Consider the following 23,518-nt stretch of genomic DNA (forward strand, 5'->3'; position numbering starts at 1 on the left):
GAAACCGCAAATACGGAGGGGGAAGTGTACTGTTATTTTAATATTTTTTATTTTTAAATTATTCTTATTGTATACTGCCAGAGGTGAATTTCTTCAAAAAGTCAGTAAATCCAAAAATAAATATCAATAAGTGTATTATTTTGGAAACACATGTAAAACATATTCACTATTCTATTACCCACCATCCAAAAATGTCAAACGAAAAATCTTTATGACAACCTAATAGCCTCCAAAAGCAGCTAAGTTGGATAAACAACTCACCACTCTGTTATCTTCATCCACAGATTACAAAACCTTCAAGAAAGAAATTAAAACCATACTCTTCAAAAAACACGTTAAACCTAACCCAACATCCAACACTCTATAAACCCTTAGTGCTCTCTAATTTTCTAGTTACCAAACATTATCTAAAACCTATAATTCTCCCTTAAAATTTTATCTCATCGTTTATTCTATTACTTCAAAGTTGAAATGTAATTCTTGTTTTAGTTTGGATGTAATCCGCCTTGAACCGCAAGGTAATGGCGGAATAGAAATCACTAATGTAATTTCTTCAAAAAGTCAGTAAATCCAAAAATAAATATCAGTAAGTGTATTATTTTGGAAACACATGTAAAATTGTCATGCCAAAGAAATCTGAATGTACTGGAGGGATATGAAAGAGCAGCCAATCCCTGCCACCTGTCCCTATTTGGGATAAAATGATGTCATGACCATTGCCATATCAGGAGAATTATATCAACTGCTTAAAAAAATAATAAAATGGGAAAGATTGCTATATTAAATAGAAATAAACCAGGATACCCACTGGGATTGTTTGTTGAAGGTTCAAAATAAAATGCATACCGCTGCTGTGTGAATTATACTATGGGGAAGGAGGGGAGAGAGGGTCTCTGTTTGCAATGCCCTTCCCCTTTCTTTACCTGAAGCTGTTTGCATAGGTGAGGTCTGCCTGACAGCTGAGATAAAGGAACTGACTCTTAACAGGGGCTGAGGAGCTGGAGGTGGAAGTACAGACCGAGGGCTGGGGGGACAAGCCAGCGCACTATGGAATCTGCTCCCTGTTCGCTGCAGGCTCGGATGTGTCTCTGCGCCCGGAGAATCAGCAGCACTCACCTGCAGCAACCCAGGCAGCCCGACAGGTAAGGGAGTAGCTGCCCAATGCCTTGCCATCCTCCCACATTCAGCAGGGTCCTTTTCAAAAGGGGCTGAAGATTCGGGAAAGAATCCTAGCCGCCCGGTTGGTCCTGCGAAGGAAGGCTGGAGTAGTCTTCCTTTTGACCAGCTTGAGATTTGATTGATTGATTTTTTTTTTAATATAATTCTTATGTTTGTCTATGACTTGGGACAAAAATAGGAGCCACTGCAAATTGAAAAGTCCTTCTGCGATTAAAAAGAAAGTCACCATTTTTTTCACAGTCGTATCTTTAGCCAAGACCCACGGAGCAGGACTTGACACTTATGTGCCTCTCTATATCGTAAACTGTTCTGAGCTAATGGTTTGATGTGGAATATAAAAGTTCATTGAGTTGTGTTGTTTTATCTGTTTGCACAACAGAAACGCGTCAGTATAGTAAAGGCTTCACAGCTGCAGCGTTTCATACTGGGAGAGTCAGACTAGGGTTGCTTTCTCGGTATTTCATCCATAGTGGTCCAGTGCAAAACTTTTTCAGTTTTCTTCTAGCAAAAAGTCAGATTTCTTCAAATAATAACAAATTATTACTTATAATGACTGGGGTTGCCGTTCAACAAATTACGTATAATTGGAAAAATTGGAGTAGATTAAATTATAATTTCTGGTGGAATTCCTTATGTCATGTTTATAAAATGGAGAGATTTATTGCAATACAGCGGGGTTGTTTCAGGAAATTTCAAGATGTGTGGGAGCCATTAACAAAGTATTGTACTGATTAGATGATATTTTTTCCCTTAAATTTACAAGTTCAGTGGTGAGGGGGGAGGGGGTAATTTTATTATTACATATTGTACAAGGTATTTGATTATATGATAGGAAAAGATGGGAGATAAGAGCATATCATTTGTACCATTGATGATTATTAAGTGATATATTTATTGCTAATTTGTTTGGACATATTGTCACACTTATTGTAAGTTTGAAAATGAATAAAGATTTTTTTTTTTTAAAAAGAAAGAACGGGGGTGTTTTCATCAATCAGGCTGGAGCACCCTTACTTTCTCTTTTTATTCTAAACCATTACTTTTTGATGTTCGCTATAATATATTTTCCTTGAGATTGTCTCCTTCTGGCCAACATATTTAATCTTGTTCTGATCCCTGTTGGGATCCTTTGGAATCTAACTTGAATCAGCAAAAGTCTCAATTCATATCCTCCGGCTTTGGGAGCCAAGAAGGGAAAAGGATTGGGACTTGTATACCACCTTTTTTTTGTGGTTCTGCAACCACACTCAAGAGGTACTTCAAACATTTTCCCAGTGGGCTCACAATCTATCTAATGTACCTGAGACAGTGGAGGATTAAGTGACTTGCTCAGGGTCACAGGGAGCAGCACAGGATTTGAACCCACAACCTCAGGGTGCTGAGGCCGTAGCTCTAACCACTACACCACACTCAAAGGCTAAGACTCCAATGATTAATACAAGTTTGGTAAAGGATAAGATCTACCCCAGTATGAAAACTGAGTATGGTATTTGGAAAATCAAATTAGAAAGTAAAAACTTAGATTTAAAAAAATTTTCCCCAAATTGCCATTAGTTTCGCTCCTAGATATGGCGCAGAAATTTATTTTTATAAAAATATATCTTAAAGATACCTTGTCACCGCTTGTTAAAGCACAATGAGCCCCTTTTACAAAGCCATGGTAGTGATGCTGCCGCGGTAACCCTCTCTTTTACGAAGGCATAGCCCGGGTTTTAGTGACGGTAACCGCTCCAACATTCATAGAATTCCTATGAGCGTCGGAGCAGTTAACGGCGCTAAAACCTGCGTAAAAGAGGGGATAAATGCGCTGAAGCCCGTAGGAATTGAACGGGCTTCAATGCTTTTACCACAACAGTTTTGTAAAAGGAGCCCAATACAAGTCCGAGTATTTACATAGTAACATAGTAACATAGTAGATGACGGCAGATAAAGACCCGAATGGTCCATCCAGTCTGCCCAACCTGATTCAATTTAAATTTTTAAATTTTTTCTTCTTAGCTATTTCTGGACGAGAATCCAAAGCTTTACCCGGTACTGTGCTTGGGATCCAACTGCCGAAATCTCTGTTAAGACTTACTCCAGCCCATCTACACCCTCCCAGCCATTGAAGCCCTCCCCTGCCCATCCTCCACCAAACGGCCATACACAGACACAGACCGTGCAAGTCTGCCCAGTAACTGGCCTAGTTCAATCTTTAATATTATTTTCTGATTCTAAATCTTCTGTGTTCATCCCACGATTCTTTGAACTCAGTCACAGTTTTACTCTCCACCACCTCTCTCGGGAGCGCATTCCATTTTGGAGTTCCATATTTGGAGTTGGGAAAACAGGATAAAGACATTGAGAAACATCAGACTAATTTGATTAACTTAACTGACCCCCTTCCCCATTCCTTTTAAGAACCCTCGTTAGGCTTTTTTTTATTGTTGGTCACAATGGTATTAGCTCCGCCTCTCATAGAATTCCTATGCAGCTAATACCACTGTGGCCAGCAATAAAAAAGCTTAACACAGCTTTGTAAGGGGGGAGTTACTTTAGGCTTCATTGGAAGTCATCACCCAAAGGACTACACTATTGGTGACTTTTGTAGTAGAACCCGAGTTTGTCCGCCAAGCCCCTTCCCTTGTTTAAAAGCAGACTGAACCCCCACCTTTTTGATATAGCCTTCAATCCATAACCCTACTCCTCTGCCCACCAACCCAGCTCGCTGATTAATCGTTCCCCTTAACTATATCCATGACATCCTGTTTGTCTGTCTTGCCTGTTTAGATTGTAAGCTCTTTTGAGCAGGGACTGTCTCCTTTGTGACTCTGTACAGCACTGCATGTGTCTGGTAGCACTATAGAAATAATTTGGAGGAGTAGTAGTAGTATGAAGAGTTTCAGTCTTTGGGAAGCAGAGCTGAGATTGTGATGTCATAATGCCTCATTCCACCAATAAGAGCCAACCTCATCAGTGATGTCACAATGGCTTGATTGTCCTGTACTCTCCCCTCTGTCCTCCAACCCAGCCCACTGATTAACCGTTCCCCTTAACTGTATCCATGACATCCTGTTTGTCTGTCTTGTCTGTTTTAGATTGTAAGCTCTTTCAAGCAGGAACTATCTTCTTCTTTGTGACTCTGTACAGCGCCGCATATGTCTGGCAGCGCTATAGAATTAATTATTAGTAATAGTAGTAACCAGATTGAAATAATATACTTTGTTTATATTTTCATTATATGAATGAGCTGGGGGTCTAAGATATGTGTATGTCCTGATTTACCTTGCTCTTTAAATAACATATGAGTCGGATGACAACAGTGGTCGCGGGGGACCCTTGATAAAGTACAACAGTGTGAAACATGTCGGGTCATTCCCTCCTGAGTCACACATATTGAGCTATGTTTTTAGAATTATTATAAAGTATTATTGGCTAAATTATTGAATATATTATAAACTATAAATTATAAGTAAAATAAGATAAGATGAGTAAAAAGACTTGATGGGCCAATTATGAAGAGCCATGTAATTCTCTCCACTATAAGTTCTTATTAGGCGGTGGTGTTGTGGGTCTGAGGCCAAAAGATAGATTGAAACTTTATATCCAGAACTTTATTTATAGTTGTAACAGAGATTCTGGACGTATTCTAAATTTGACATCAATATTTTGGAGCTGATTTATCTAGAGACACACAAAGGAGGCATCAGGATTTCCTTGCAATGAGAACCAGGGCATTGGCTTAGGGCAGGGGTAGGCAATTCCGGTCCTCGAGAGCCGGAGCCAGGTCAGGTTTTCAGGATCTCCACAATGAATATGTATGAAATGGATTTGCATGCCCTGCCTCCTTGAGATGCAAATCTATCTCATGCATGTTTATTGTGGAGATCCTGAACACCTGACCTGGCTCCGGCTCTCGAGGACCGGTATTGCGTCGAGATTTCCTAGTCAACGTGTAATTACTTTTGAATCTAGAAATCATGTGGTTTTTGTATCAAACCAAATCTTGGACTTTGTTTCTGCTAAAGAGGAGGTGAGAGTTGAAACATAGCTTCCACTGTTCGATTGCCTAGCTGGTCAGCAGTATGTCGAATTGTCAATTTTCCTTTTTCTCGTTTATCATTCTTAAGTTTGTGGATGTAGTATTATATATTACTTTTCCTGATACAGTAAAACCTTGGATTGCAAGTAACTTGGTTTTCAAGTGTTTTGCAAGACAAGCAAAATATTTTATAAAATTTTAACTTGATATACAAGCAATGTCTTGCAATACAAGTACATACAGTAAACACACATCACAACTGAGCCGATGGTTCTTCTTTTTCTGACGCTGCGGGAGTGTAGTGGCTGTTCTAAACGAGCAAAGTCTTGCAATACGAGTACATACGGTATACACGCGTCACATCATCACAACTGAGCTGATGGTTCTTCTCTCTCTCTCTGACACTGCAGGTGTGTAGTGTCTGTTCTAAATGAGCAAGGTCTTGCAATATAAGTACGTACAGTATGTTGTATTAAAGTTTTTGGGTTGTGAAACGAATTGTCTGAGTTTCCATTGGGGAAATTCGCTTTGATATACAAGTGTTTTGGATTACAAGCATGTGTTCGGAACGAATTGTGCTCGTAAACCAAGGTTTTACTGTATTTTGTCATCTTTTCCTATATGTTTTTGTGTTTGTTACAGTAATTTCTTTGATAAGTATTATGAACAATTACACCTCTCCATCCCCCTTTTTTGCTAAGCCACGGTAGAGGTTTCTACCATAGCCTGGGGCACTAAATGCTCCAACACTGCTCCAGCGCTCATGGAATTCCTCTACCATGGCTTAGTAAAAGGGGGCCTTAATAAATATAAAATTCTAAAAAATCAATTCATATTCAACACATGCATCAGACACCACCACGTAAAGCCTTTCACTGCAGCTTCCATAAAATAATTTGTATGAATAATCAGGAATGCATTACATTATACTTAGGGCTTCTTTTCTTGGGTGTTGAGCCACTTTAATTTAGGTCAGTGTCCCGCAAACCTTTCAGCACCGGGGCAAACTAAACCCGGTGCTGCGGCCGGAAGGCACCCGGAAGCGCACGGATGTCGACGCGATAGCATCATGTGTATGTGTGACATCATCATGTCGATGTCCGCACATGTGCGAAGGCCCTCTGGCCGGACCCTGAACCCGTCCCTTTGCCGGGAGGGGTGGGGAGAGGAGGAGAGGCGTCGGCACCAGCTGACAGCCTTTAGGATGTGCCTCTTGCCACAAGAGGTGCGTCCTGTGAGCAGCCGGCACTTCTCCTCCTTGCTGGCGTCTAGTAGCACACTTGGAATCTGCCGTGACGCACAGTTTGCAATACACTGATTTAGGTGTTTGTTTTCCAGCTAATTAGGGAGGAACGGATTTGAGGGTGCAACAAAAAAATCTGTATTTATAGGCTATAGGTATTGCTGTTGGTTACCATTTCCAGTAGAATCAAACATGTTTATGTTGGTTTCAGATTTGATCTACCGCTCCTGCATTTTACTGACCTAAGCGGTTTACAAAGTATCAAACTAAAATGAAATTAGGTACTTGAGAAAAATGACCCTATCGGTCCTGAAGGCTCACAATCTAGCTAAAGTACCTGATTAAAATAAAAAATATGTAATAACAACATATAATACATTTCCAAGATCAAAAATCAAAGAAAGAATAAATAGAAAGAATGAAAGAAGATAATGTGAGCCAAGTATAGGACAATGAAGCCATTGTAACATCACTGATGAGGTTGAGGCATTATGACATCACAATCTCAGCTCTGGAATGTTGCTCTCATTGGGGTTCCGGAATGTTGCTATTCTTTGAGATGCTGGAATGTTGCTACTTTTTGAGTTTTGGCCAGGTACTAGGGACCTGGATTGGCCACCCTGAGCTTGATGGACCATTGGTCAGACCCAGTAAGGCTATTCTTATGTTTATGTTGATTTAAGATTTGATCTACCGCTCCTGCATTTTACTGACCTAAGCGGTTTACAAAGTATCAAACTAAAATGAAATTAGGAACTTGAGAAAAACTACCTTATCTGTCCCGAAGGCTCACAATCTAGCTAAAGTACCTGATTAAAATAAAAAAAATATGTAATAACAACATATAATACATTTCCAAGATCAAAAATCAAAGAAATAGAAAGAATGAAAGAAGATAATGTGAGCCAAGTATAGGACAATGAAGCCATTGTAACATCACTGATGAGGTTGAGGCATTATGACATCACAATCTCAGCTCTGAAATGTTGCTCTCATTGGGGTTCCGGAATCTTGCTATTCTTTGAGATGCTGGAATGTTGCTACTTTTTGAGTTTTGGCCAGGTACTAGGGACCTGGATTGGCCACCCTGAGCTTGATGGACCATTGGTCAGACCCAGTAAGGCTATTCTTATGTTTATGTTGATTTAAGATTTGATCTACCGCTCCTGCATTTTACTGACCTAAGCGGTTTACAAAGTATCAAACTAAAATGAAATTAGGTACTTGAGAAAAACGACCCTATCAGTCCCGAAGGCTCATAATCTAGCTAAAGTACCTGATTAAAATAAAAAAATATGTAATAACAACATATAATACATTTCCAAGATCAAAAATCAAAGACATAGAAATAATGAAGATAAAAAATTTAAAAATAAAATAAAACAACTTTAAGAGATAGAAAAGTCTCTGAAGCGGCCTGACAGCAAACGGTCCTATTTTAGTGCAAGTCTTAATACAACTCCCGGCACAGCCCACGTCACAGATCCGTCACTGGCAGAGCTTGAGAGCATCAAAGAAATGAACATTTCTAAATCATATCCACGAAAACTGTTATATAAATTAAATACTTCCAAATCAATACGAATCAGTACAAATTAAGGCAGATTGCAGTCCCCATTCCATTACTGAATTCGGTAAAGCCATTTGAAAAAAATGTACTTTCAGATGTCTCTTAAAATTTTGAAATGATTCTTCCTTCCTTAACCCTACTGGCAAATTGTTCCACAATATTGGAACCAAGTGGAAAAATGCACCATTTCTGGTTGAGGCGAGGTGAGCCTTTGAAATATGGGGAACAGCTACTCTATTGCCATTTAAAGATCTCAACCAGCGACTAGGTGTGTAAAATAACACTAGATTAGAGAGATATACACTTCTCCCTCTGTATTCGTGGTTTCAGCATTCGCAGTTTTGATTATTCATGGTTTTTAGCTTGCTGGCTCCTCCCCCCAAATTACATCAGCTTGCACAGAGAAAATCGCTAATTCCCAGCACTTTTTTCACCGTGTTTTGCCTCTCCTATAGAAACAGGCCCGGTCTCCCACTATGTTATTCGCGGTTTCATCATATTCACGATGGTTTTTAATAGAAAACAGCAAATAACATATAAAAAAGTTATTCATGGTTTTTCAGTATTTGCAGTTCTGTTAATCTCCTATCACAGCGAATACGGAGGGAGAAGTGTAATGGTTGTAACTCAAATAATGTCCTATGTGCCAGCATCAGGATTTTAAATTTAATTCTAAATTTGGTAACCAATGGAATTTCAAATATAATGGAGTTACATGATCATAGATGTGCGCGCGACCTAACAGCCGAATTGCCGCATTTTGTACTGTTTGTAAACGTTTCAGTTGCCCAGCTGTTATTCTCGCTTATACTAAATTACCATAATCCAACTTAGATAGAACAAAAGCATGGATTAAAATATGTATGTAATGATTTTTCATCCAGGAAATCATAGAAACATAGAAATAGACGGCAGATAAGGGCCACGGCCCATCCAGTCTGCCCACCTTAATGACCCTCCCCTACCTTTCTCTGTGAAGAGATCCCACTGACGATCCCATTTTGTCTTAAAATCAGGCACGCTGCTGGCCTCGATCACCTGAAGTGGAAGACCATTCCAGCGATCAACCACTCTCTCGGTGAAAAAGTACTTCCTGGTGTCACCGTGCAGCTTCCCTCCCCTGATTTTCCACAGATACCCTCTTGTAGCCGTGGGACCTTTGAAAAAGAAGATATCTTCTTCCACCTCGATACGGCCCGTGAGATATTTGAACGTCTCAATCATGTCTCCCCTCTCTCCGCGTTCCTCGAATGAGTATAGCCACAACTTATCCAGCCGTTCCTGGTACGGGAGGTCCTTGAGTCCTGAGACCATCCGGGTGGCCATTCGCTGGACCGACTCCAGTCTCAGCACATCTTTGCAGTAATGAGGCCTCCAGAATTGTACACAGTATTCCAGATGGGGTCTCACCATGGATCTATACAATGGCATAATGACTTCAGGCTTACGGCTGACGAAACCCCTACGTATACACCCTATGATTTGTCTAGCTTTAGATGAAGCCTGCTCCACTTGATTGGCAGTCTTCATGTCTTCACTGATGATCACCCCTAAGCCCGTTCTGCTACAGTCCTTGCTAGGATCTCGCCATTAAGGGTGTAACTTTTGCATGGATTTTGGCTGCCAAGGTGCATGACTTTGCATTTTTTGGCATTGAAACCTAATTGCCAGATCCTAGACCAGCGCTCCAGTAGGAGTAGGTCGTGCGTCATATTGTCGGACATTGAGTTTTTGACCGTTGCACTCCTGTCTACTACATTGCATAGTTTGGTGTCATCTGCGAATAACGTTATTTTACCTCAAAGCCCTTCAGCCAAGTCTCTTATAAAGATGTTGAACAGGATCGGGCCCAAGACCGAGCCCTGCGGCACTCCACTGATCACCTCCGTAGTTTCAGAGGGGGTGCCGTTCACCACCACCCGCTGAAGCCTACCTCCAAGCCAGTTCCCAACCCATTTTGTCAATGTGTCACCCAATCCTATAGAACTCATTTTGCTCAACAACCTGCAGTGTGGTACGCTATCGAAAACTTTGCTGAAGTCTAAGTATACGATGTCCAGGGGCTCCCCAACATCCAGCTTCCTCGTCACCCAATCAAAGAAGCTGATCAGGTTAGATTGGCAGGATCTCCCCATAGTAAATCCATGTTAACGGGGATCCCGTAGATTCTCCTCGTTTAGGATCGTATCCAATTGACGTTTGATTAGAGTTTCCATCAGCTTGCTCACTATTGATGTGAGACTCACCGGTCTATGGTTCGCAGCCTCCATCCTGCAACCTTTTTTGTGGAGTGGAATGACGTTAGCTGTTTTCCAGTCCAACGGGACTATACCCATACTAAGGGAGAGATTGAAGAGCGCGGATAGTGGTTCCGCCAAGACGTCACTTAACTCCCTGAGCACCCTGGGGTGTAGGTTGTCTGGCCCCATCGCTTTGTTAACCTTGAGTTTAGACAGCTCACAGTAGACACTGCTTGGCGTAAACTCGAAATTACTAAACGGGTCTACTGAGCCATCCCTTGTCTGTAGCTGAGGGCCGGATCCCGGCACCTCGTGAGTGAAGACCGAACAGAAGTATTCGTTTAAAAGTTTAGCCTACGGGAACTTGCGGCAGCCATTTTCTATTGGCGATCTGCACGAGGCAGGAGCGTAGGAAGATCGCTCCTGCCCCAAAAGCCCGCTAGACTACCAGGTAAGGCCGGGGGGAAGGCGGGAGGGAGGCGGGGGTGGGTCAGAGCTGGATATTGGCAGTATTTCCCTATTCGCGGTCCGGCTCTGCCCCTATCCCCTGCAAATAACAAGGAAGATGTGTAGTTGGTACCTTGTGACTGGAAATACAACATGCTACTGTTTTTGACATATTTAATATTAGTCCGTGTTCCCCCAACCATTTTTCTGTCACCCAGGAGTTGTAAACACAGAAAAAAGGCCCAAACACTGAGTGGTGGATTAATAAGACAAGCCAGTGAGGACTAACAGGCTACTGTTGGAATTGGTGATTTTCTGGTGTTTATCCAATAAACACCTTTTTTTTTTTTTTTTTTTGCATTGGAGGAATTTTATTCGTATTTACCAGCCTGGATTTGAATACTGCCAGGAACAGAGCTCGATGAGCTTGACGTACTTAGGTGCTGGGAAGATCTGCATTAAACTAATACTAGGATAGCACGGATCTCGTGCCTGACTTTGGCGCCGAACTTATGCCTGCCGAAATCTGGCATAAATGCTGGCGTGCACCTAAAGGTGGTTGGGTAGGGCATAAATGATCCTATTCTGTAACATCGCACTTAAATTCTGGGAATGCCGCTGAGCCGCCCGTGGCCAAGCCCCCTTCTGAGTTAGGCACTGTAAAATTTAGGCACACATTTTACAGAATAGGGTAGATCCACCCAAATGACTGCCAACTAACACCAATTATTGATTGTTAACAGGACAGACAGGGACAAATGCCTGAATAAATTCATGAAAACCGTTCTGAGCTCCCCTGGGAGAACAGTACAGAAAATTGAATAAATAAATAGTGTGAAGAGTTTCAGCCTCTGATAGCCAGAGCTGGTATTGTGACATCACAGTGCCTCATTCCACCAATGCCTAAGAGCCAACCTCATCAGTGATGTCACAATGGCTTGATTGTCCTACACCTAGCTCACTTTTACTACATTTTGAAGTCTAGAGTAGCACAGTGGTTAAAGCTCAGCACCCTGAGGTTGTGGGTTCAAACCCACACTGCTCCTTGTGACCCTGGTACATTAGATAGAGCCCCATTGCCCCAGGTACATTAGATAGAGTGTGAGCCTGCTGGGACAGACAAGGGAAAATGCTTGAGTACCTGAATAAATGAATGTAAACAGTTCTGAGCTCCCCTGGGAGAACGCTATAGGAAATGGAATGGATAAATAAAAATAAAAAAAAATAGTAAGACTGTACTAAATATTCATATTTGATTCAATCCGTCCCCAAATAGCACCCCAAAAACATTATTCGCATTTGGCTGAATAGTGATTTAAGTTCCGATAGGGGCTAAACTACATAACAAACACTTGATCTCTGATTTCACATTGCTTCTTTTATTACTCGTTATGTTAAAGCTCGATGCCCATTATTTGTATCTGGCTAAGGATGTAAAAAGACTTGAAGCAGACCACGGAAAAGTGACCAAAATGGTATGGGGCTTGCGCAAGAAGAGATTGGAAAACCTGACTATGTCAACTCGAGAGGAGTGGACATACTCCTATCCAAACTCTATTACTGTAACGCCATTTATCTATGCCTAACAAAAAAAAGTCTTCGCAGACTCCAACTTATCCAGAATACTGCAGCCAAGCTGATTTTTACTAAACGCAAATTTGATCACGTCTCCTTACCAATCTCCACTGGCTCCCAGTACTTTCCAGAATTCATTTCAAATGCTCCTGCCTGGCTTTCAAGATCATTCACGGCATCCTTCCGCCCCTAATCCCCCTATCCTTCCTCGTCCGGACGCCTGCTACCTCCAGATCCGCTCACAGATATAAACTATCCTTCCCAACTCTACACGGCATCCTCCACGCTGGCAAACTGGGAAGATCCTCTCTCTCCAAAATCACGGGCCTTTGGAACGATCTCACTATCCCGCTGCGGAACCGGGGCTCCCTCCAACTATTCCGAAAACAACTGAAAACCTGGCTTTTCTCTAACATCTAACATCTCCTCCCCTGTCCACATCCTCATCTATTCATATGCTCTTGTAAAGCTTTCTCCTCTCTTTTCCTATATTTTTAAACTTTGTAAACCGTGTCGAGCTCCACTTCCGTGGAGATGATGCGGTATATAAACTTAAGGCTTAGTTTAGATACACATGTTTAAATGCTCGAAAGGTGTTAATATAGAAATAAATCTCTTCCAGAGACAGGAAAATGGTAAAACTAGAGGGCATGAATTAAGATTTATGGGATGGACTTACCCCCCTCCCCAAACCAATTTAACTGCCACTTTCTTTCTGCCTGGTAATAACTCTTCTGATAGTAACAACTGAAGGCGGCACTAGGAAAGGCACCGCCCAGGAGAGAAGGCTTCCTTGCAGCTCTTATTTCTGAAGTCCAGTGCAGGGAAACCTTTTCTTCCAGTGCTGGTGCTACTAATGTACAGAGTGGCATTTTAGAAAGGAGGTCCAGCTCAGATTGTGAATGTCCTAGTCAGTCTGTCTCAAATGGATGTCCACCTCACATAGCAGGCGTCCAGATTTTCCCGGGCATGTCCTCCTTTTGAGGGCACGTCCGGAGGTCCGGATGGCTTTTCAAAACCTGGCACAGTTCCAAAGTTTACGTGTGGATCTTGGGATCCGCGCCCAAACTTGGGTGCCCAATTTTTTTGTAAACTATACAGAATATGGGGTATATTTTCAGGCCACCTACTTTTATATATACACCCTGGGGGCATTTTATAAAAACCTAGCTGAATACGTAAACCGTTCTAGATGTTCAAATGGCTTTAAAAAAATGGTATCAAACACTAAGCCTCAATCAGAGTTAGTATATTCGTTTATGACCTCAGCAGTACAAACTGTGAGAAAGGTTTCATTCACAGTATATCTTGCACTAAAGTCTTCATCGGTCAGATTTTTTTATCAAATCTTATTAATTTATTTATTTTTATTTAGTTTTCAAAATAAATTAAGAGACAATACTCATCTCATTATCAGAGCATAGCAGGGGTTCTTCACCGACATAGGCTATGTTTCGCCATATAAGGCTTTATCAAGGTAATCCCCTTTCTTATGCCGATTCCACATGCACTGCCATCGTTATAGTTTAGTTCAAAACTAAACTATACTAGTTTGAACTAAACTATAACTAAACTAGTTTGAACTAAACTATAACGATGGCAGTGCATGTGGAATCGGCATAAGAAAGGGGATTACCTTGATAAAGCCTTATATGGCGAAACATAGCCTATGTCGGTGAAGAACCCCTGCTATGCTCTGATAATGAGATGAGTATTGTCTCTTAATTTATTTTGAAAACTAAATAAAAATAAATTAATTAATAAGATTTGATAAAAAAATCTGACCGATGAAGACTTTAGTGCAAGATATACTGTGAATGAAACCTTTCTCACAGTTTGTACTGCTGAGGTCATAAACGAATATACTAACTCTGATTGAGGCTTAGTGTTTGATGCTTCTTAGATTTTTGGCCTTATAAAGATATATACTACTGCCTAATATATTTGTGTACTTTAAAAAAATGGTGCCATAACTGTCCATGAAATCAGAATAATCCTATGGTTTATTTTCTTTACCTGTACAGTGACATAATAATATGGAGGCCCTGGACCCTCACAGCCAGAGATGCAGAGATGGAACGAAGGCAGAGACCGGTGAGTTAAAAATACTACTCCAGAAAGCTCTGGAAATAAATATTTGGTTTGGTGTCCAGGGATAGGCACAGAAGACTAGCCATACTGGGACAGAGCATAGGTCCTTCAAGCCCAGTATCCTGTTTCCAACATCAGCCAGTCCTGAAGAGCCATTGGTCTGACCCTAGCTCCGGGAATTGGCATTAAGCCTGTTTCCAATGCTGTGGCATAGCGAGGGTAGGAGGTGCCTGGGACAGTGGCGGCTCTCCCCTGCCCTTGTCTCCGCCCCTCCACTCCTTCCCCGATCCCCCCTGCCACAGGTGTACCCCCCCTTCCCTTCCTCATACCTCTACTTGTTCACCGCCATGATCAACACGAACGTCAACGCACTCCTCACAACCCCGTTGTCTCTCCCATTGATGTCATTTCCTTTGCACGGCACCCAGAAGTGACATCCGCGGGAGAGACAATGCAGTCACGAGGAGCACGTTAAAGTTGCTTGCGGCAGTGAATAACTAGGGGCATAGGCGTCGGAATGGGGGGAGCGTGGTCTCCCCCAAAATTGGCACTGCCCCAGCCCCCTTCCCTCCCACCCTCCCCTGTCAGGCTCTTCACCCGCGGAATCGGGTTTCTTCTGCTGCAGAACGGCAACAAGCAGCCCCAGCACTGAGCGGCAATGAGCACTGCCCCAGCCCCCTTCCCTCCCAACCCCTATCAGGCTCTTCACCCGTGGAATTGGGATTCTTCTGCTGCTGAGCGGCAACGAGCAGGAGCACGCTTTGGCGCTCCTGCTCGGCGCTGAGCGGCTTCTTGACTGGCTCCCGCAAATTCATTAGGCATCTCTCTTGCCGCAATCGTTGCGGGGGTGGGGGGAGGGGAGACGGTTCCAGGATTCTGTAACTGGCGTTGTTTATGACAGATGCCAGTTAGAGAATCCTGCTTTTAGGCAAAGGACTGGCCCCTCCTTCGCCTAAAAGGTCTTGTTATGGGCGTTTGGGACTTGGGCGATTTTTTGGTCGGGAATGTGTGGTAAGGATAGACGTAGTGGCAGTCTAGGCGATTGCTGAACGTAGAGGTAGGCCGTTCTCAAAATAAACCTCATTTTGGACGTGTTTTTTTTAGAATGGACATTTTCCTGCTGCCTACTTTCTGCGTCTAGGGACTTAGGCCAAAAGGGGACTTAGATGTTTCTTTTGATTATGCCTCTCCAAATGTCTAAGCTGACTGCTCTCCGGAGGAATCATTTAACTCTATCCAGTAGCGTACCTAAGGGGGGGGATGGTCCGCCCCAGGTGCACGCCCTAGGGGGTGCACAGGAGAGAGCTGAGTGTTCTCCCTAGGGCAGGGGTGCACAATTCAACGGGTAGCTCGCCAAGGCAAAGTGAGTCGATCACCCAGGACTCACTTTACCTTGGCGATCTATCGGGCCGATCAGTCTTCCTCTCCCCGACGTCAATTCTGCCGTCGGAGAGGAAGTTAGGGCCAGCCAATCGCTGCCTGGCTGGGCGGAACTTTCTCTCCGACGGCAGAATTGACGTCGGGGAGAGGAATGCTGGTCGGCTGAAACAGGGAGAGCATGGGGCGGCGGTGGCAGAGGCGGCTTTGGGGCCTGTTATCCATTGGTGGCAGTTTGGGTCCTGTTCCCCGATGGCAGCGGCAGTGGCAGTGGCTTGGGGAAGGGCAGGGAGAAAGAAAGAAAGGGGGCAGGCAGGGAGACAGAAGGAAAGAAGAGAAACAGAAAAAAAAGAAAGGGGGCATGAAGAGAGAAAGAAAGAAAGGTCAGGGAGAGAGGAAGAAAAAGTTGGGGGAGGGAATGAGGTGTGGAGGAGAGGAAGTATACAGGCTGAAAGAAAGATTGGATGCACAGTCAGAAGAAGAAAGTGCAACCAGAGACTCATGAAATCACCAGACAAGGTAGGAAAAATGATTTTATTTTAAATTTAGTGATCAAAATGTGTCTGAATTTATATCTGCTGTCTATATTTTACAATATGGTCCCCTTTTACTAAACTGCAATAGTGGTTTTTAGTGCAGGGAGCCTATGAGCGTCCAGAGCAGCGCTGGGCATTCAGCGCAGCTCCCTGCGCTAAAAACTGCTATTGTGGTTTAGTAAAAAGGGAGGGGGTGGGTATTTGTCTATTTTTGTATGATTGTTACTGAGGTGATAGTGCATAGAGTCATCTGCTTTGACCTCTTTGAAAAAACCCCGGAATAGGAATGATAATTAACAATTCTATGCATACAGTGTGCGTTGTGTTTGTTTGTTTTTTATTGTTGATAGATCATTTTGACTTGGCCACAAAGGTAAGGGGGAGGGAGGGAGGGGAGCTGCTGAAAGACATCTAGTAATCCTTGCAGGCTTGACTGTGCAGGGAAATATTTTTGTAAAATCATGTTTTGTTATGTGTCTGGCATTATTTAGACTTTAATTTCTATGAATGAATAGAATGAAATTGCTTGTTTTTATGTGCATGGGCTGAAGGAAAGTGGAGAGAGAGTGGGCTGAGGACGCTGAAGGGAAATGGGGAAGAGAGAGTGGGAAGAAGACGCTGATTTATAAATTGACAATTGTACAGAATATTGTTTCTTTTTATACTTTAATATAAACAATTCAAAGCTTGTGTGGATGGAATCAGGTGCTTTGAGGGGATGGGGACCGAGCTTACAGTGATTAGTCCAATAAAATGGTATTTTTTTATTTCTCATTATTTGTTTTATTTTTATTTGTTAATTTGTAAAGTGGTGATTGTTATGTATTAGTTTTTTCAAATTTACATCTACTGTCTTTATATTTTGCACTGTATTAGAGGACATGTGTTACTGTTTTTGTGGTGTTGCATTGTATCCAGGGTCTGGTTTCTTGGCGGTTCAGTTTAACTTTTGTCTACATATTTCTATTTTTAGTTTGTGATTATTCCATATTGGGCGAGAGTGTATCTCTGTTCTGTGTGTATGAAAAGGACATAGTTTTCAGTTGGCATTGACTACAGGATCAATTGACTGTGCGGTATCTGGCTTGTTTAGTTTTACAATATATGTGTTGGTGTTCTAGTGCTCACTGCAGTGTTTAAGATGCTGCCTTTTCCTAGGTACACTCTTGTTGTGCGATATGTGGATTGTTACTAAAAGTCATATTTTTCATATAGATGGGGGGGGTGTCAAAAAATGATGGGCCCCGGGTGCCACATACCCTAGGTACGCCACTGACTCTATCATAAGACCTGGGACGTCTATATCACTTGGCAGCAAGCGCATTCTGAGTCTGCAGATTTACTGTAATGGTTGTTTTTCTGCTGTTATTTCTAAATTATCTTGATTGCACACATCCTTTTTTTTTCTGAGAAGGGTTTTTTTCTTTTATTGAGGGGAAGGAGGGGGGGTGCACATTTACGTTGTATTTCCTTTCAGAAGTCATGTGCTGAAGAGTACCGTTGCATTAGTTCTGGCTATTCACCTGTGTACACTTTATGTGTGACTTTTTGTATTTGTATCATTTTTGGTTATAGTAATAAATAAAATTAAATTAAAAAAGAGAAAAGAATGCAAGGCAGACTTCACAGCACACCTCCTGGGAGAGAGGAAGAGATGGTCATCATGCAATGCTGATGCCTAGTGGGAAAATTCAGGAGCCATGATTGCAAGTTTCTGGAAGGAACCTTAGTGCTTGTTCTCTGGTCCAAGACCTTTTGTGCAGTGACAGGACTAAAGGCACTGTGGAGGGAATCTGAAAAATGAGATATGATCTGCGGGTCTTGTGAACACCTGATGGCAGATCCCAGCTCTGGTTCTGAGCTCGAAAAAAGGGGAGGAGAGCAAGGGAATGGCAGGATCTGATTTATCAAGTTTGAATTGGTGACGGGATCTCCAAGAAAAGACAGCAGACACCTTCTTAAATATAATCATCACATTTATATATTGGACTTTGTTAGAAGTATATTAATAGAATTTTGGGGAAAGAAGACTCTTTCTAGAATAGTGCTGTACCAGAAATAAGAATAGCCTTACTGGGTCAGACCAAAAGTCTATCAAGTCCAGTAGCCTGTCCTCACGGTGGCCAATCCAGGTCCCTAGTACCTGGCCAAAACCCAAGGAGTAGCAACATTCCATCCAGAATCCTAAAGAATAGCAACATTCTGGAATCCCAAAGAGTAACAAAAGATGCCGGAACCCCAAACAGTAGCAATATTCCATGCTACCGATCCAGGGCAAGCAGTGGCTTCCCACATGTCTGTCTCAATAGTAGAGTAGGACTTTTCCCCCATGAGCTTGTCCAAACTTTTTTTAAAACCAGCTATGTTAACCACTCTTATCACAACTTCTGGTAATGCGTTCCAGAGCTTAACTATTCTCTGAGTGAAAAAAAAAAATGGCCTCATAATGATTTTAAAAGTATTTCCCTGTAACTTCATCGAGTGGCTCCTAGTCTTTCAAATTTTTGACTGAGTGAAAAATCGATCCACTTGTACCTGTTCTACTCTATTTCCTCCCCCCCCTACTGGATTCCTTTTCCTAGACTCCCATAAAACACAAACAGACCCCTTCAGTATCATACCAAGTTGTTGTAATCTGCCACCATGAAAGGCAATCCCTGGAAATGTTGGAAGATGGGGCTCAATACCACTTAACCAGAAAAAAAAGAGCATCCTGCTATTTCTAAAAGCTAGGATATTATCATCACTAAGGCAAAAGAGTCAAGCAAAATATCTAATCGATTAGATTCAAACTGCTGAATCAAGATTTACTGATATTTCACTGGCATCTTTACCCTGCACATATTCTAGCTATATTGACGTGGGTTTGAAAAAAAAAAAAAAAGGCATTTTAAAAGGACTGTTCTCTTATCTAAGTGCAGTCTAGTGAGTTGCAAGGGGACAGAAATCCCGCCCATCCCCACCAGGATCCTCTCCGTCCCCACCCTTCCCCACCAGGATCCTCTCCATCCCCACCCGTCCCCATCAATCCCCGCAAGGAATTACCTCCATCCCCACCCGTCCCCATAAAAAGCAGCAATTACTTCTGACAGGATCATCAATTCTACAGTTTCTTTTGTGTTTGTGCTGCTGTTTTCCTTGTGGAATCTCTTTGGTGGAACCCTTTTTTTGTTTTCTATTCAGGTAATTAACTTATAAACCTCCTCTTTTACTAAGGCTGACGTGTCCATTATATTATATGGATGAACCCTGCTTCCAAAGCCTTCCATCCCCGTGGGAGTCCCGTGGGCCAGAGGGGGGTCCCTGTGGGAGTCCCGTGGGTTAGGGGGGAGTCCCGCGGGACCCCCGCTGGACCTGCGGGATTCCCACGATCCCCGTTCCCGTGCAGACCTCTAGTGCAGTCCAGGAAACACCACATTGTCGAATATTTTACTTAATAGTATTACGCATTTAGAAGATAGGTAAAACTGAATTGAGTATAACTTCTATGGTGGGGGGTTGCCAATACCTACAAATGTGACAGGAACTAGTTGCTTAGTTATTCAATTAATAATAAATGTATTCTTGTATACCACCCAACCACAAAGTTCCAGGCGGTATACAATGGTAGCTAGTCACATTTTCTGAGAGTACTTAATAAATGCCATCTAGTTACTTTACAGGTTACAGAAATCTGGATGTCTGTGGAATTGATAAAGATAAATGTGAATTTTGTCTTCATGTCTTATTCCAGTCTGCTTCAGAGGGTGACCAAGGCAGCATTAGACAGAAAGGTGCTTTGGGATTTCAGCATCCAGTCAGGTAAGTGATCAGACGCTGTTCCACTACTAACCATTTCTCTGTTTCAAGAGCTGCTCTGTTTCCTAACTTTAAAGCGCCCCCTGTCAATCATATTCTTGTTCCCATCCTCCATAGATAGGGTTACCAGACGTCTGTGAAAACCCAGACATGTCCTCTTGTCCTACGCCTGGGCAGATGCTCTCCAGGCGCGGCCCCAGTCTCAACACTTTTCAAAACCCAAACAAAGTGCCGGGTTTTGAAAAGTTGTCCGGACTCATGAACAGTTCTCTTAAAAGAGGGCATGTCCGGGTAAATCCAGACATCTGGTAACCCTAAATTTGGGCTTTCTAGTGCCTGATCCTGCCCATCGTACGAAGAGAGACTGAACAAATTGCAGCTCTACACTCTTGAGGAACGTAGGGAGAGGGGAGACGTGATTGAAACATTTAAGTACCTCACGGGACATGTCGAAGTGGAAGATGATATTTTCTTTCTCAAGGGACCCTTGGCCACAAGAGGGTACCCGCTCAAACTCAGGGGCGGAAAATTTCATGGCCACACCAGAAAGTATTTCTTCACAGAGAGAGTGGTTGATCATTGGAACAAGCTTCCAGTGTAGGTGATCGAGGCAGACAGCGTGCCAGACTTTAAGAATAAATGGGATACCCATGTGGGATCCCTACGAGGGTCAAGATAAGGAAATTGGGTCATTAGGGCATAGACAGGGGGTGGGTAAGCAGAGTGGGCAGACTTGATGGGCTGTAGCCCTTTTCTGCCGTCATCTTCTATGTTTCTATGTTTCTATTGCGATCAGTGCTGCAGGTCCCATAATGCACCAGGATAGGGTGATCAGAAATCCAGGACTATCCTGAAATTTCCAGCCTGGAACTGGGTAACTTTGCACTTCTGGACTCAACCAAATGTTCAATAGAACAGCAGCAAAACTGCCAAGTTACCCAGTTCTGGAAAGGAGACTTTTTAGCCATTCCTTTTTAAATTTACATCCCAAAGCAGTGTGGAATTTGAAGTCCCCGATTCTACCCACTGAATCAGAGCATTAGGTCCTATAAATCAGTGGTTCCCAACTTTCCTCAGGAAAGTTTGGGAACCACTGTAAAGCCTCCAAGTTAACCAGTTCCAGGAGGGAGATTTCAGACTAGTCCGGGATTTCTGACAACCTCATCATGGTGATTTAGAGCAGTGGTTCCCAACCCTGTCCTGGAGGACCACCAGGCCAGTCAGGTTTTCAGGATAGCCCTAATGAATATGCATGAGAGAGATCAGCATATAATGGAGGTAGGTGCCAGGCATGCAAATCTGCTCTATGCATATTCATTAGGGCTACCCTGAAAACCCGACTGGCCTGGCGGTCCTCCAGGACAGGGTTGGGAACCACTGCTCTAAATCACCATGATGAGGTTGTCAGAAATCCCGGACTAGTCTGAAATCTCCCTCCTGGAACTGGTTAACTTGGAGGCTTTACAGTGGTTCCCAAACTTTCCTGAGGAATCCTCAGCCAGCTGGGTTTTCAGGATATCCCCAATAAATATCAATGAAAGATTTGCAGCAGTGGTTCCCCAAACCTGTCCTGGGGGACCCCTAGCCAGTCAGGTTTTCAAGATATCCCTAATGAATATGCATGAGAGAGATTTGCATACCTGTCACTTCCATTATATGCAAATCTCTCTCATGCATATTCATTAGGGATATCTTGAAAACCTGACTGGCTGGGGGTCCCCCAGGACAGGTTTGGGAACCACTGATTTGCAGGCACTAGCTCCACTGAATGCAACTTTATCTCATGTATATTTATTGTGAATATCCTGAAAACGGAACTGGGAGGAATCCCCAGGACAGTTTAAGAAACCACTGTAATAGGGTAATCTGTTCCTGCTAGTGAGCATTAAAGGCTTCTTTTTACATTATAAAATTTATTTCCACTTATGTCTCACCAGACTTTATATGCCCAGATCTAAATGTCACGAGTACCTCCATCACCTGGGAGAGAAGGCTCTGGCCGGTTTTCCTGTTCAAGCCACGATTCACTTTTACGATGACGACTCTGACTCTGAAGATGATGATGAAGCCGAGTTCTGCCAGGTTTCTGACAGAAGTGCTGCATCGGCAGAGATGAGGCTTCTTGGAACACGAGACAGAGGGGACAGACAGACAGCAGAATGTCTTGAAGGTGACTCAGCAGCTGGAGAAGCAGCTTGTGCGTCGCCAGACACCCCAGAGCGAAGGACTAGCCTACAAACGGTTACAGGACCAGTGGCCATGAGCAGCACACACTGTACGGGATCACTTATTCCTGTGGCAAAGTGTACAGAGAAACAGCCTGCTTCTCAACATCCGGCCTAGCAACACCTCCCCTCTGCAGCATACTAGCCTAACTGAAAAAAGGCTTTTGAGCTGATGAGAAGTTGTATCTATTCTAAGGCTGCCAACTGGGTCCAGATTTGCAGGATAGGGTTGAACCAGTCCTGGGTTTACCTTACTACATGCAGGGACTTGTAGATAAGATTTTTTTTTTCCGCATTGCATTCCCTAAGAAAAGCAAGACTACAAGTCCCAGCATGCACTAGGATAAACCCAGGCTTGGATCGACCCTGTTCTGTGAATCCAAACCCAGTTGGAGCCTTAATCTATTTATTCCCCAAGCTACTTCATCGTCATGCATTTCACTTTTTTTCTTGGTGATTTATTCTGTGTTTAGAGTAATACCACAGTCTTCTTTTTCTGTTGCATCTTTCTTCATAATGCATTCCAAACCATTTTCAAGTTATTCATAATATCCGTACAATAGTTCCATGGGTTAATTTTTTTTTTTAACTAGAAGAGGTTCTGGTAGAAGGTCATTTAATTAAAGTTGCCAAATGGTCCAGATTCAGTCCTGGGTTTAACTCATTGCATGCAGGACTTGTAGTCCAACTTTTAGTAGAGAACTGACAATCCCAGCATGCAATGGTTTTGAAAATCTATAAATGTAAACACACATACTTTGTACTGGTTTCAACTTGCTCAAATGAATCGTTCTTTCACCTTTATTGCTGCTGTATGAAATATAGTTTTAAGATGCTGACATAGGACTCGGGGGATTCCCTCTCATCAACAGAATTTAAAGATGGGTCTCTGGTTTCCTTTAAACTGTGGCTCAAAAGTGGCCATTTTAAATGCTTCCAATTCTAGGCCATGAAAATTTTTTTTATGTTGAAACAGTTTTTATTGATGACCAAAACTCACGGAACAATACAACACAACAATGTCATCAAGGTTTACAAGATACAAAGCAAACAACACCCCCTCAATCCCACCCCAGAAGTATGCCCATTCCCCCAGATGAAAAAAAAAATGTAATGGGGACTCACTAAATGCAAAACAGAATTGTCTTCATTCTACGCATCAGACTTTTCTTGGCTAAGCCAAGTGTTGCTGCAGTATCTCTTGCTAGGTATACAA

At 42.7% G+C, this 23,518-nt stretch overlaps 1 protein-coding gene across 1 annotated transcript; it reads left to right on the forward strand.

Annotated features, from left to right (window-relative positions):
* The first annotated feature begins 1,034 nt into the window (after window positions 1–1,034).
* RIPPLY3 (ripply transcriptional repressor 3) lies at window positions 1,035–23,106 on the forward strand. Its single transcript, XM_033949820.1, has 4 exons — window positions 1,035–1,142; window positions 14,300–14,369; window positions 20,013–20,080; window positions 22,015–23,106. The coding sequence occupies exons 1-4, from the start codon at window positions 1,048–1,050 to the stop codon at window positions 22,418–22,420; spliced, it is 639 nt and encodes a 212-aa protein (XP_033805711.1). The 5' UTR covers window positions 1,035–1,047; the 3' UTR covers window positions 22,421–23,106.
* Window positions 23,107–23,518: the final 412 nt, after the last annotated feature.

The sequence above is a fragment of the Geotrypetes seraphini genome, chromosome 6, assembly GCF_902459505.1.
Source record: "Geotrypetes seraphini chromosome 6, aGeoSer1.1, whole genome shotgun sequence".
Lineage (NCBI taxonomy): Eukaryota > Metazoa > Chordata > Amphibia > Gymnophiona > Dermophiidae > Geotrypetes > Geotrypetes seraphini.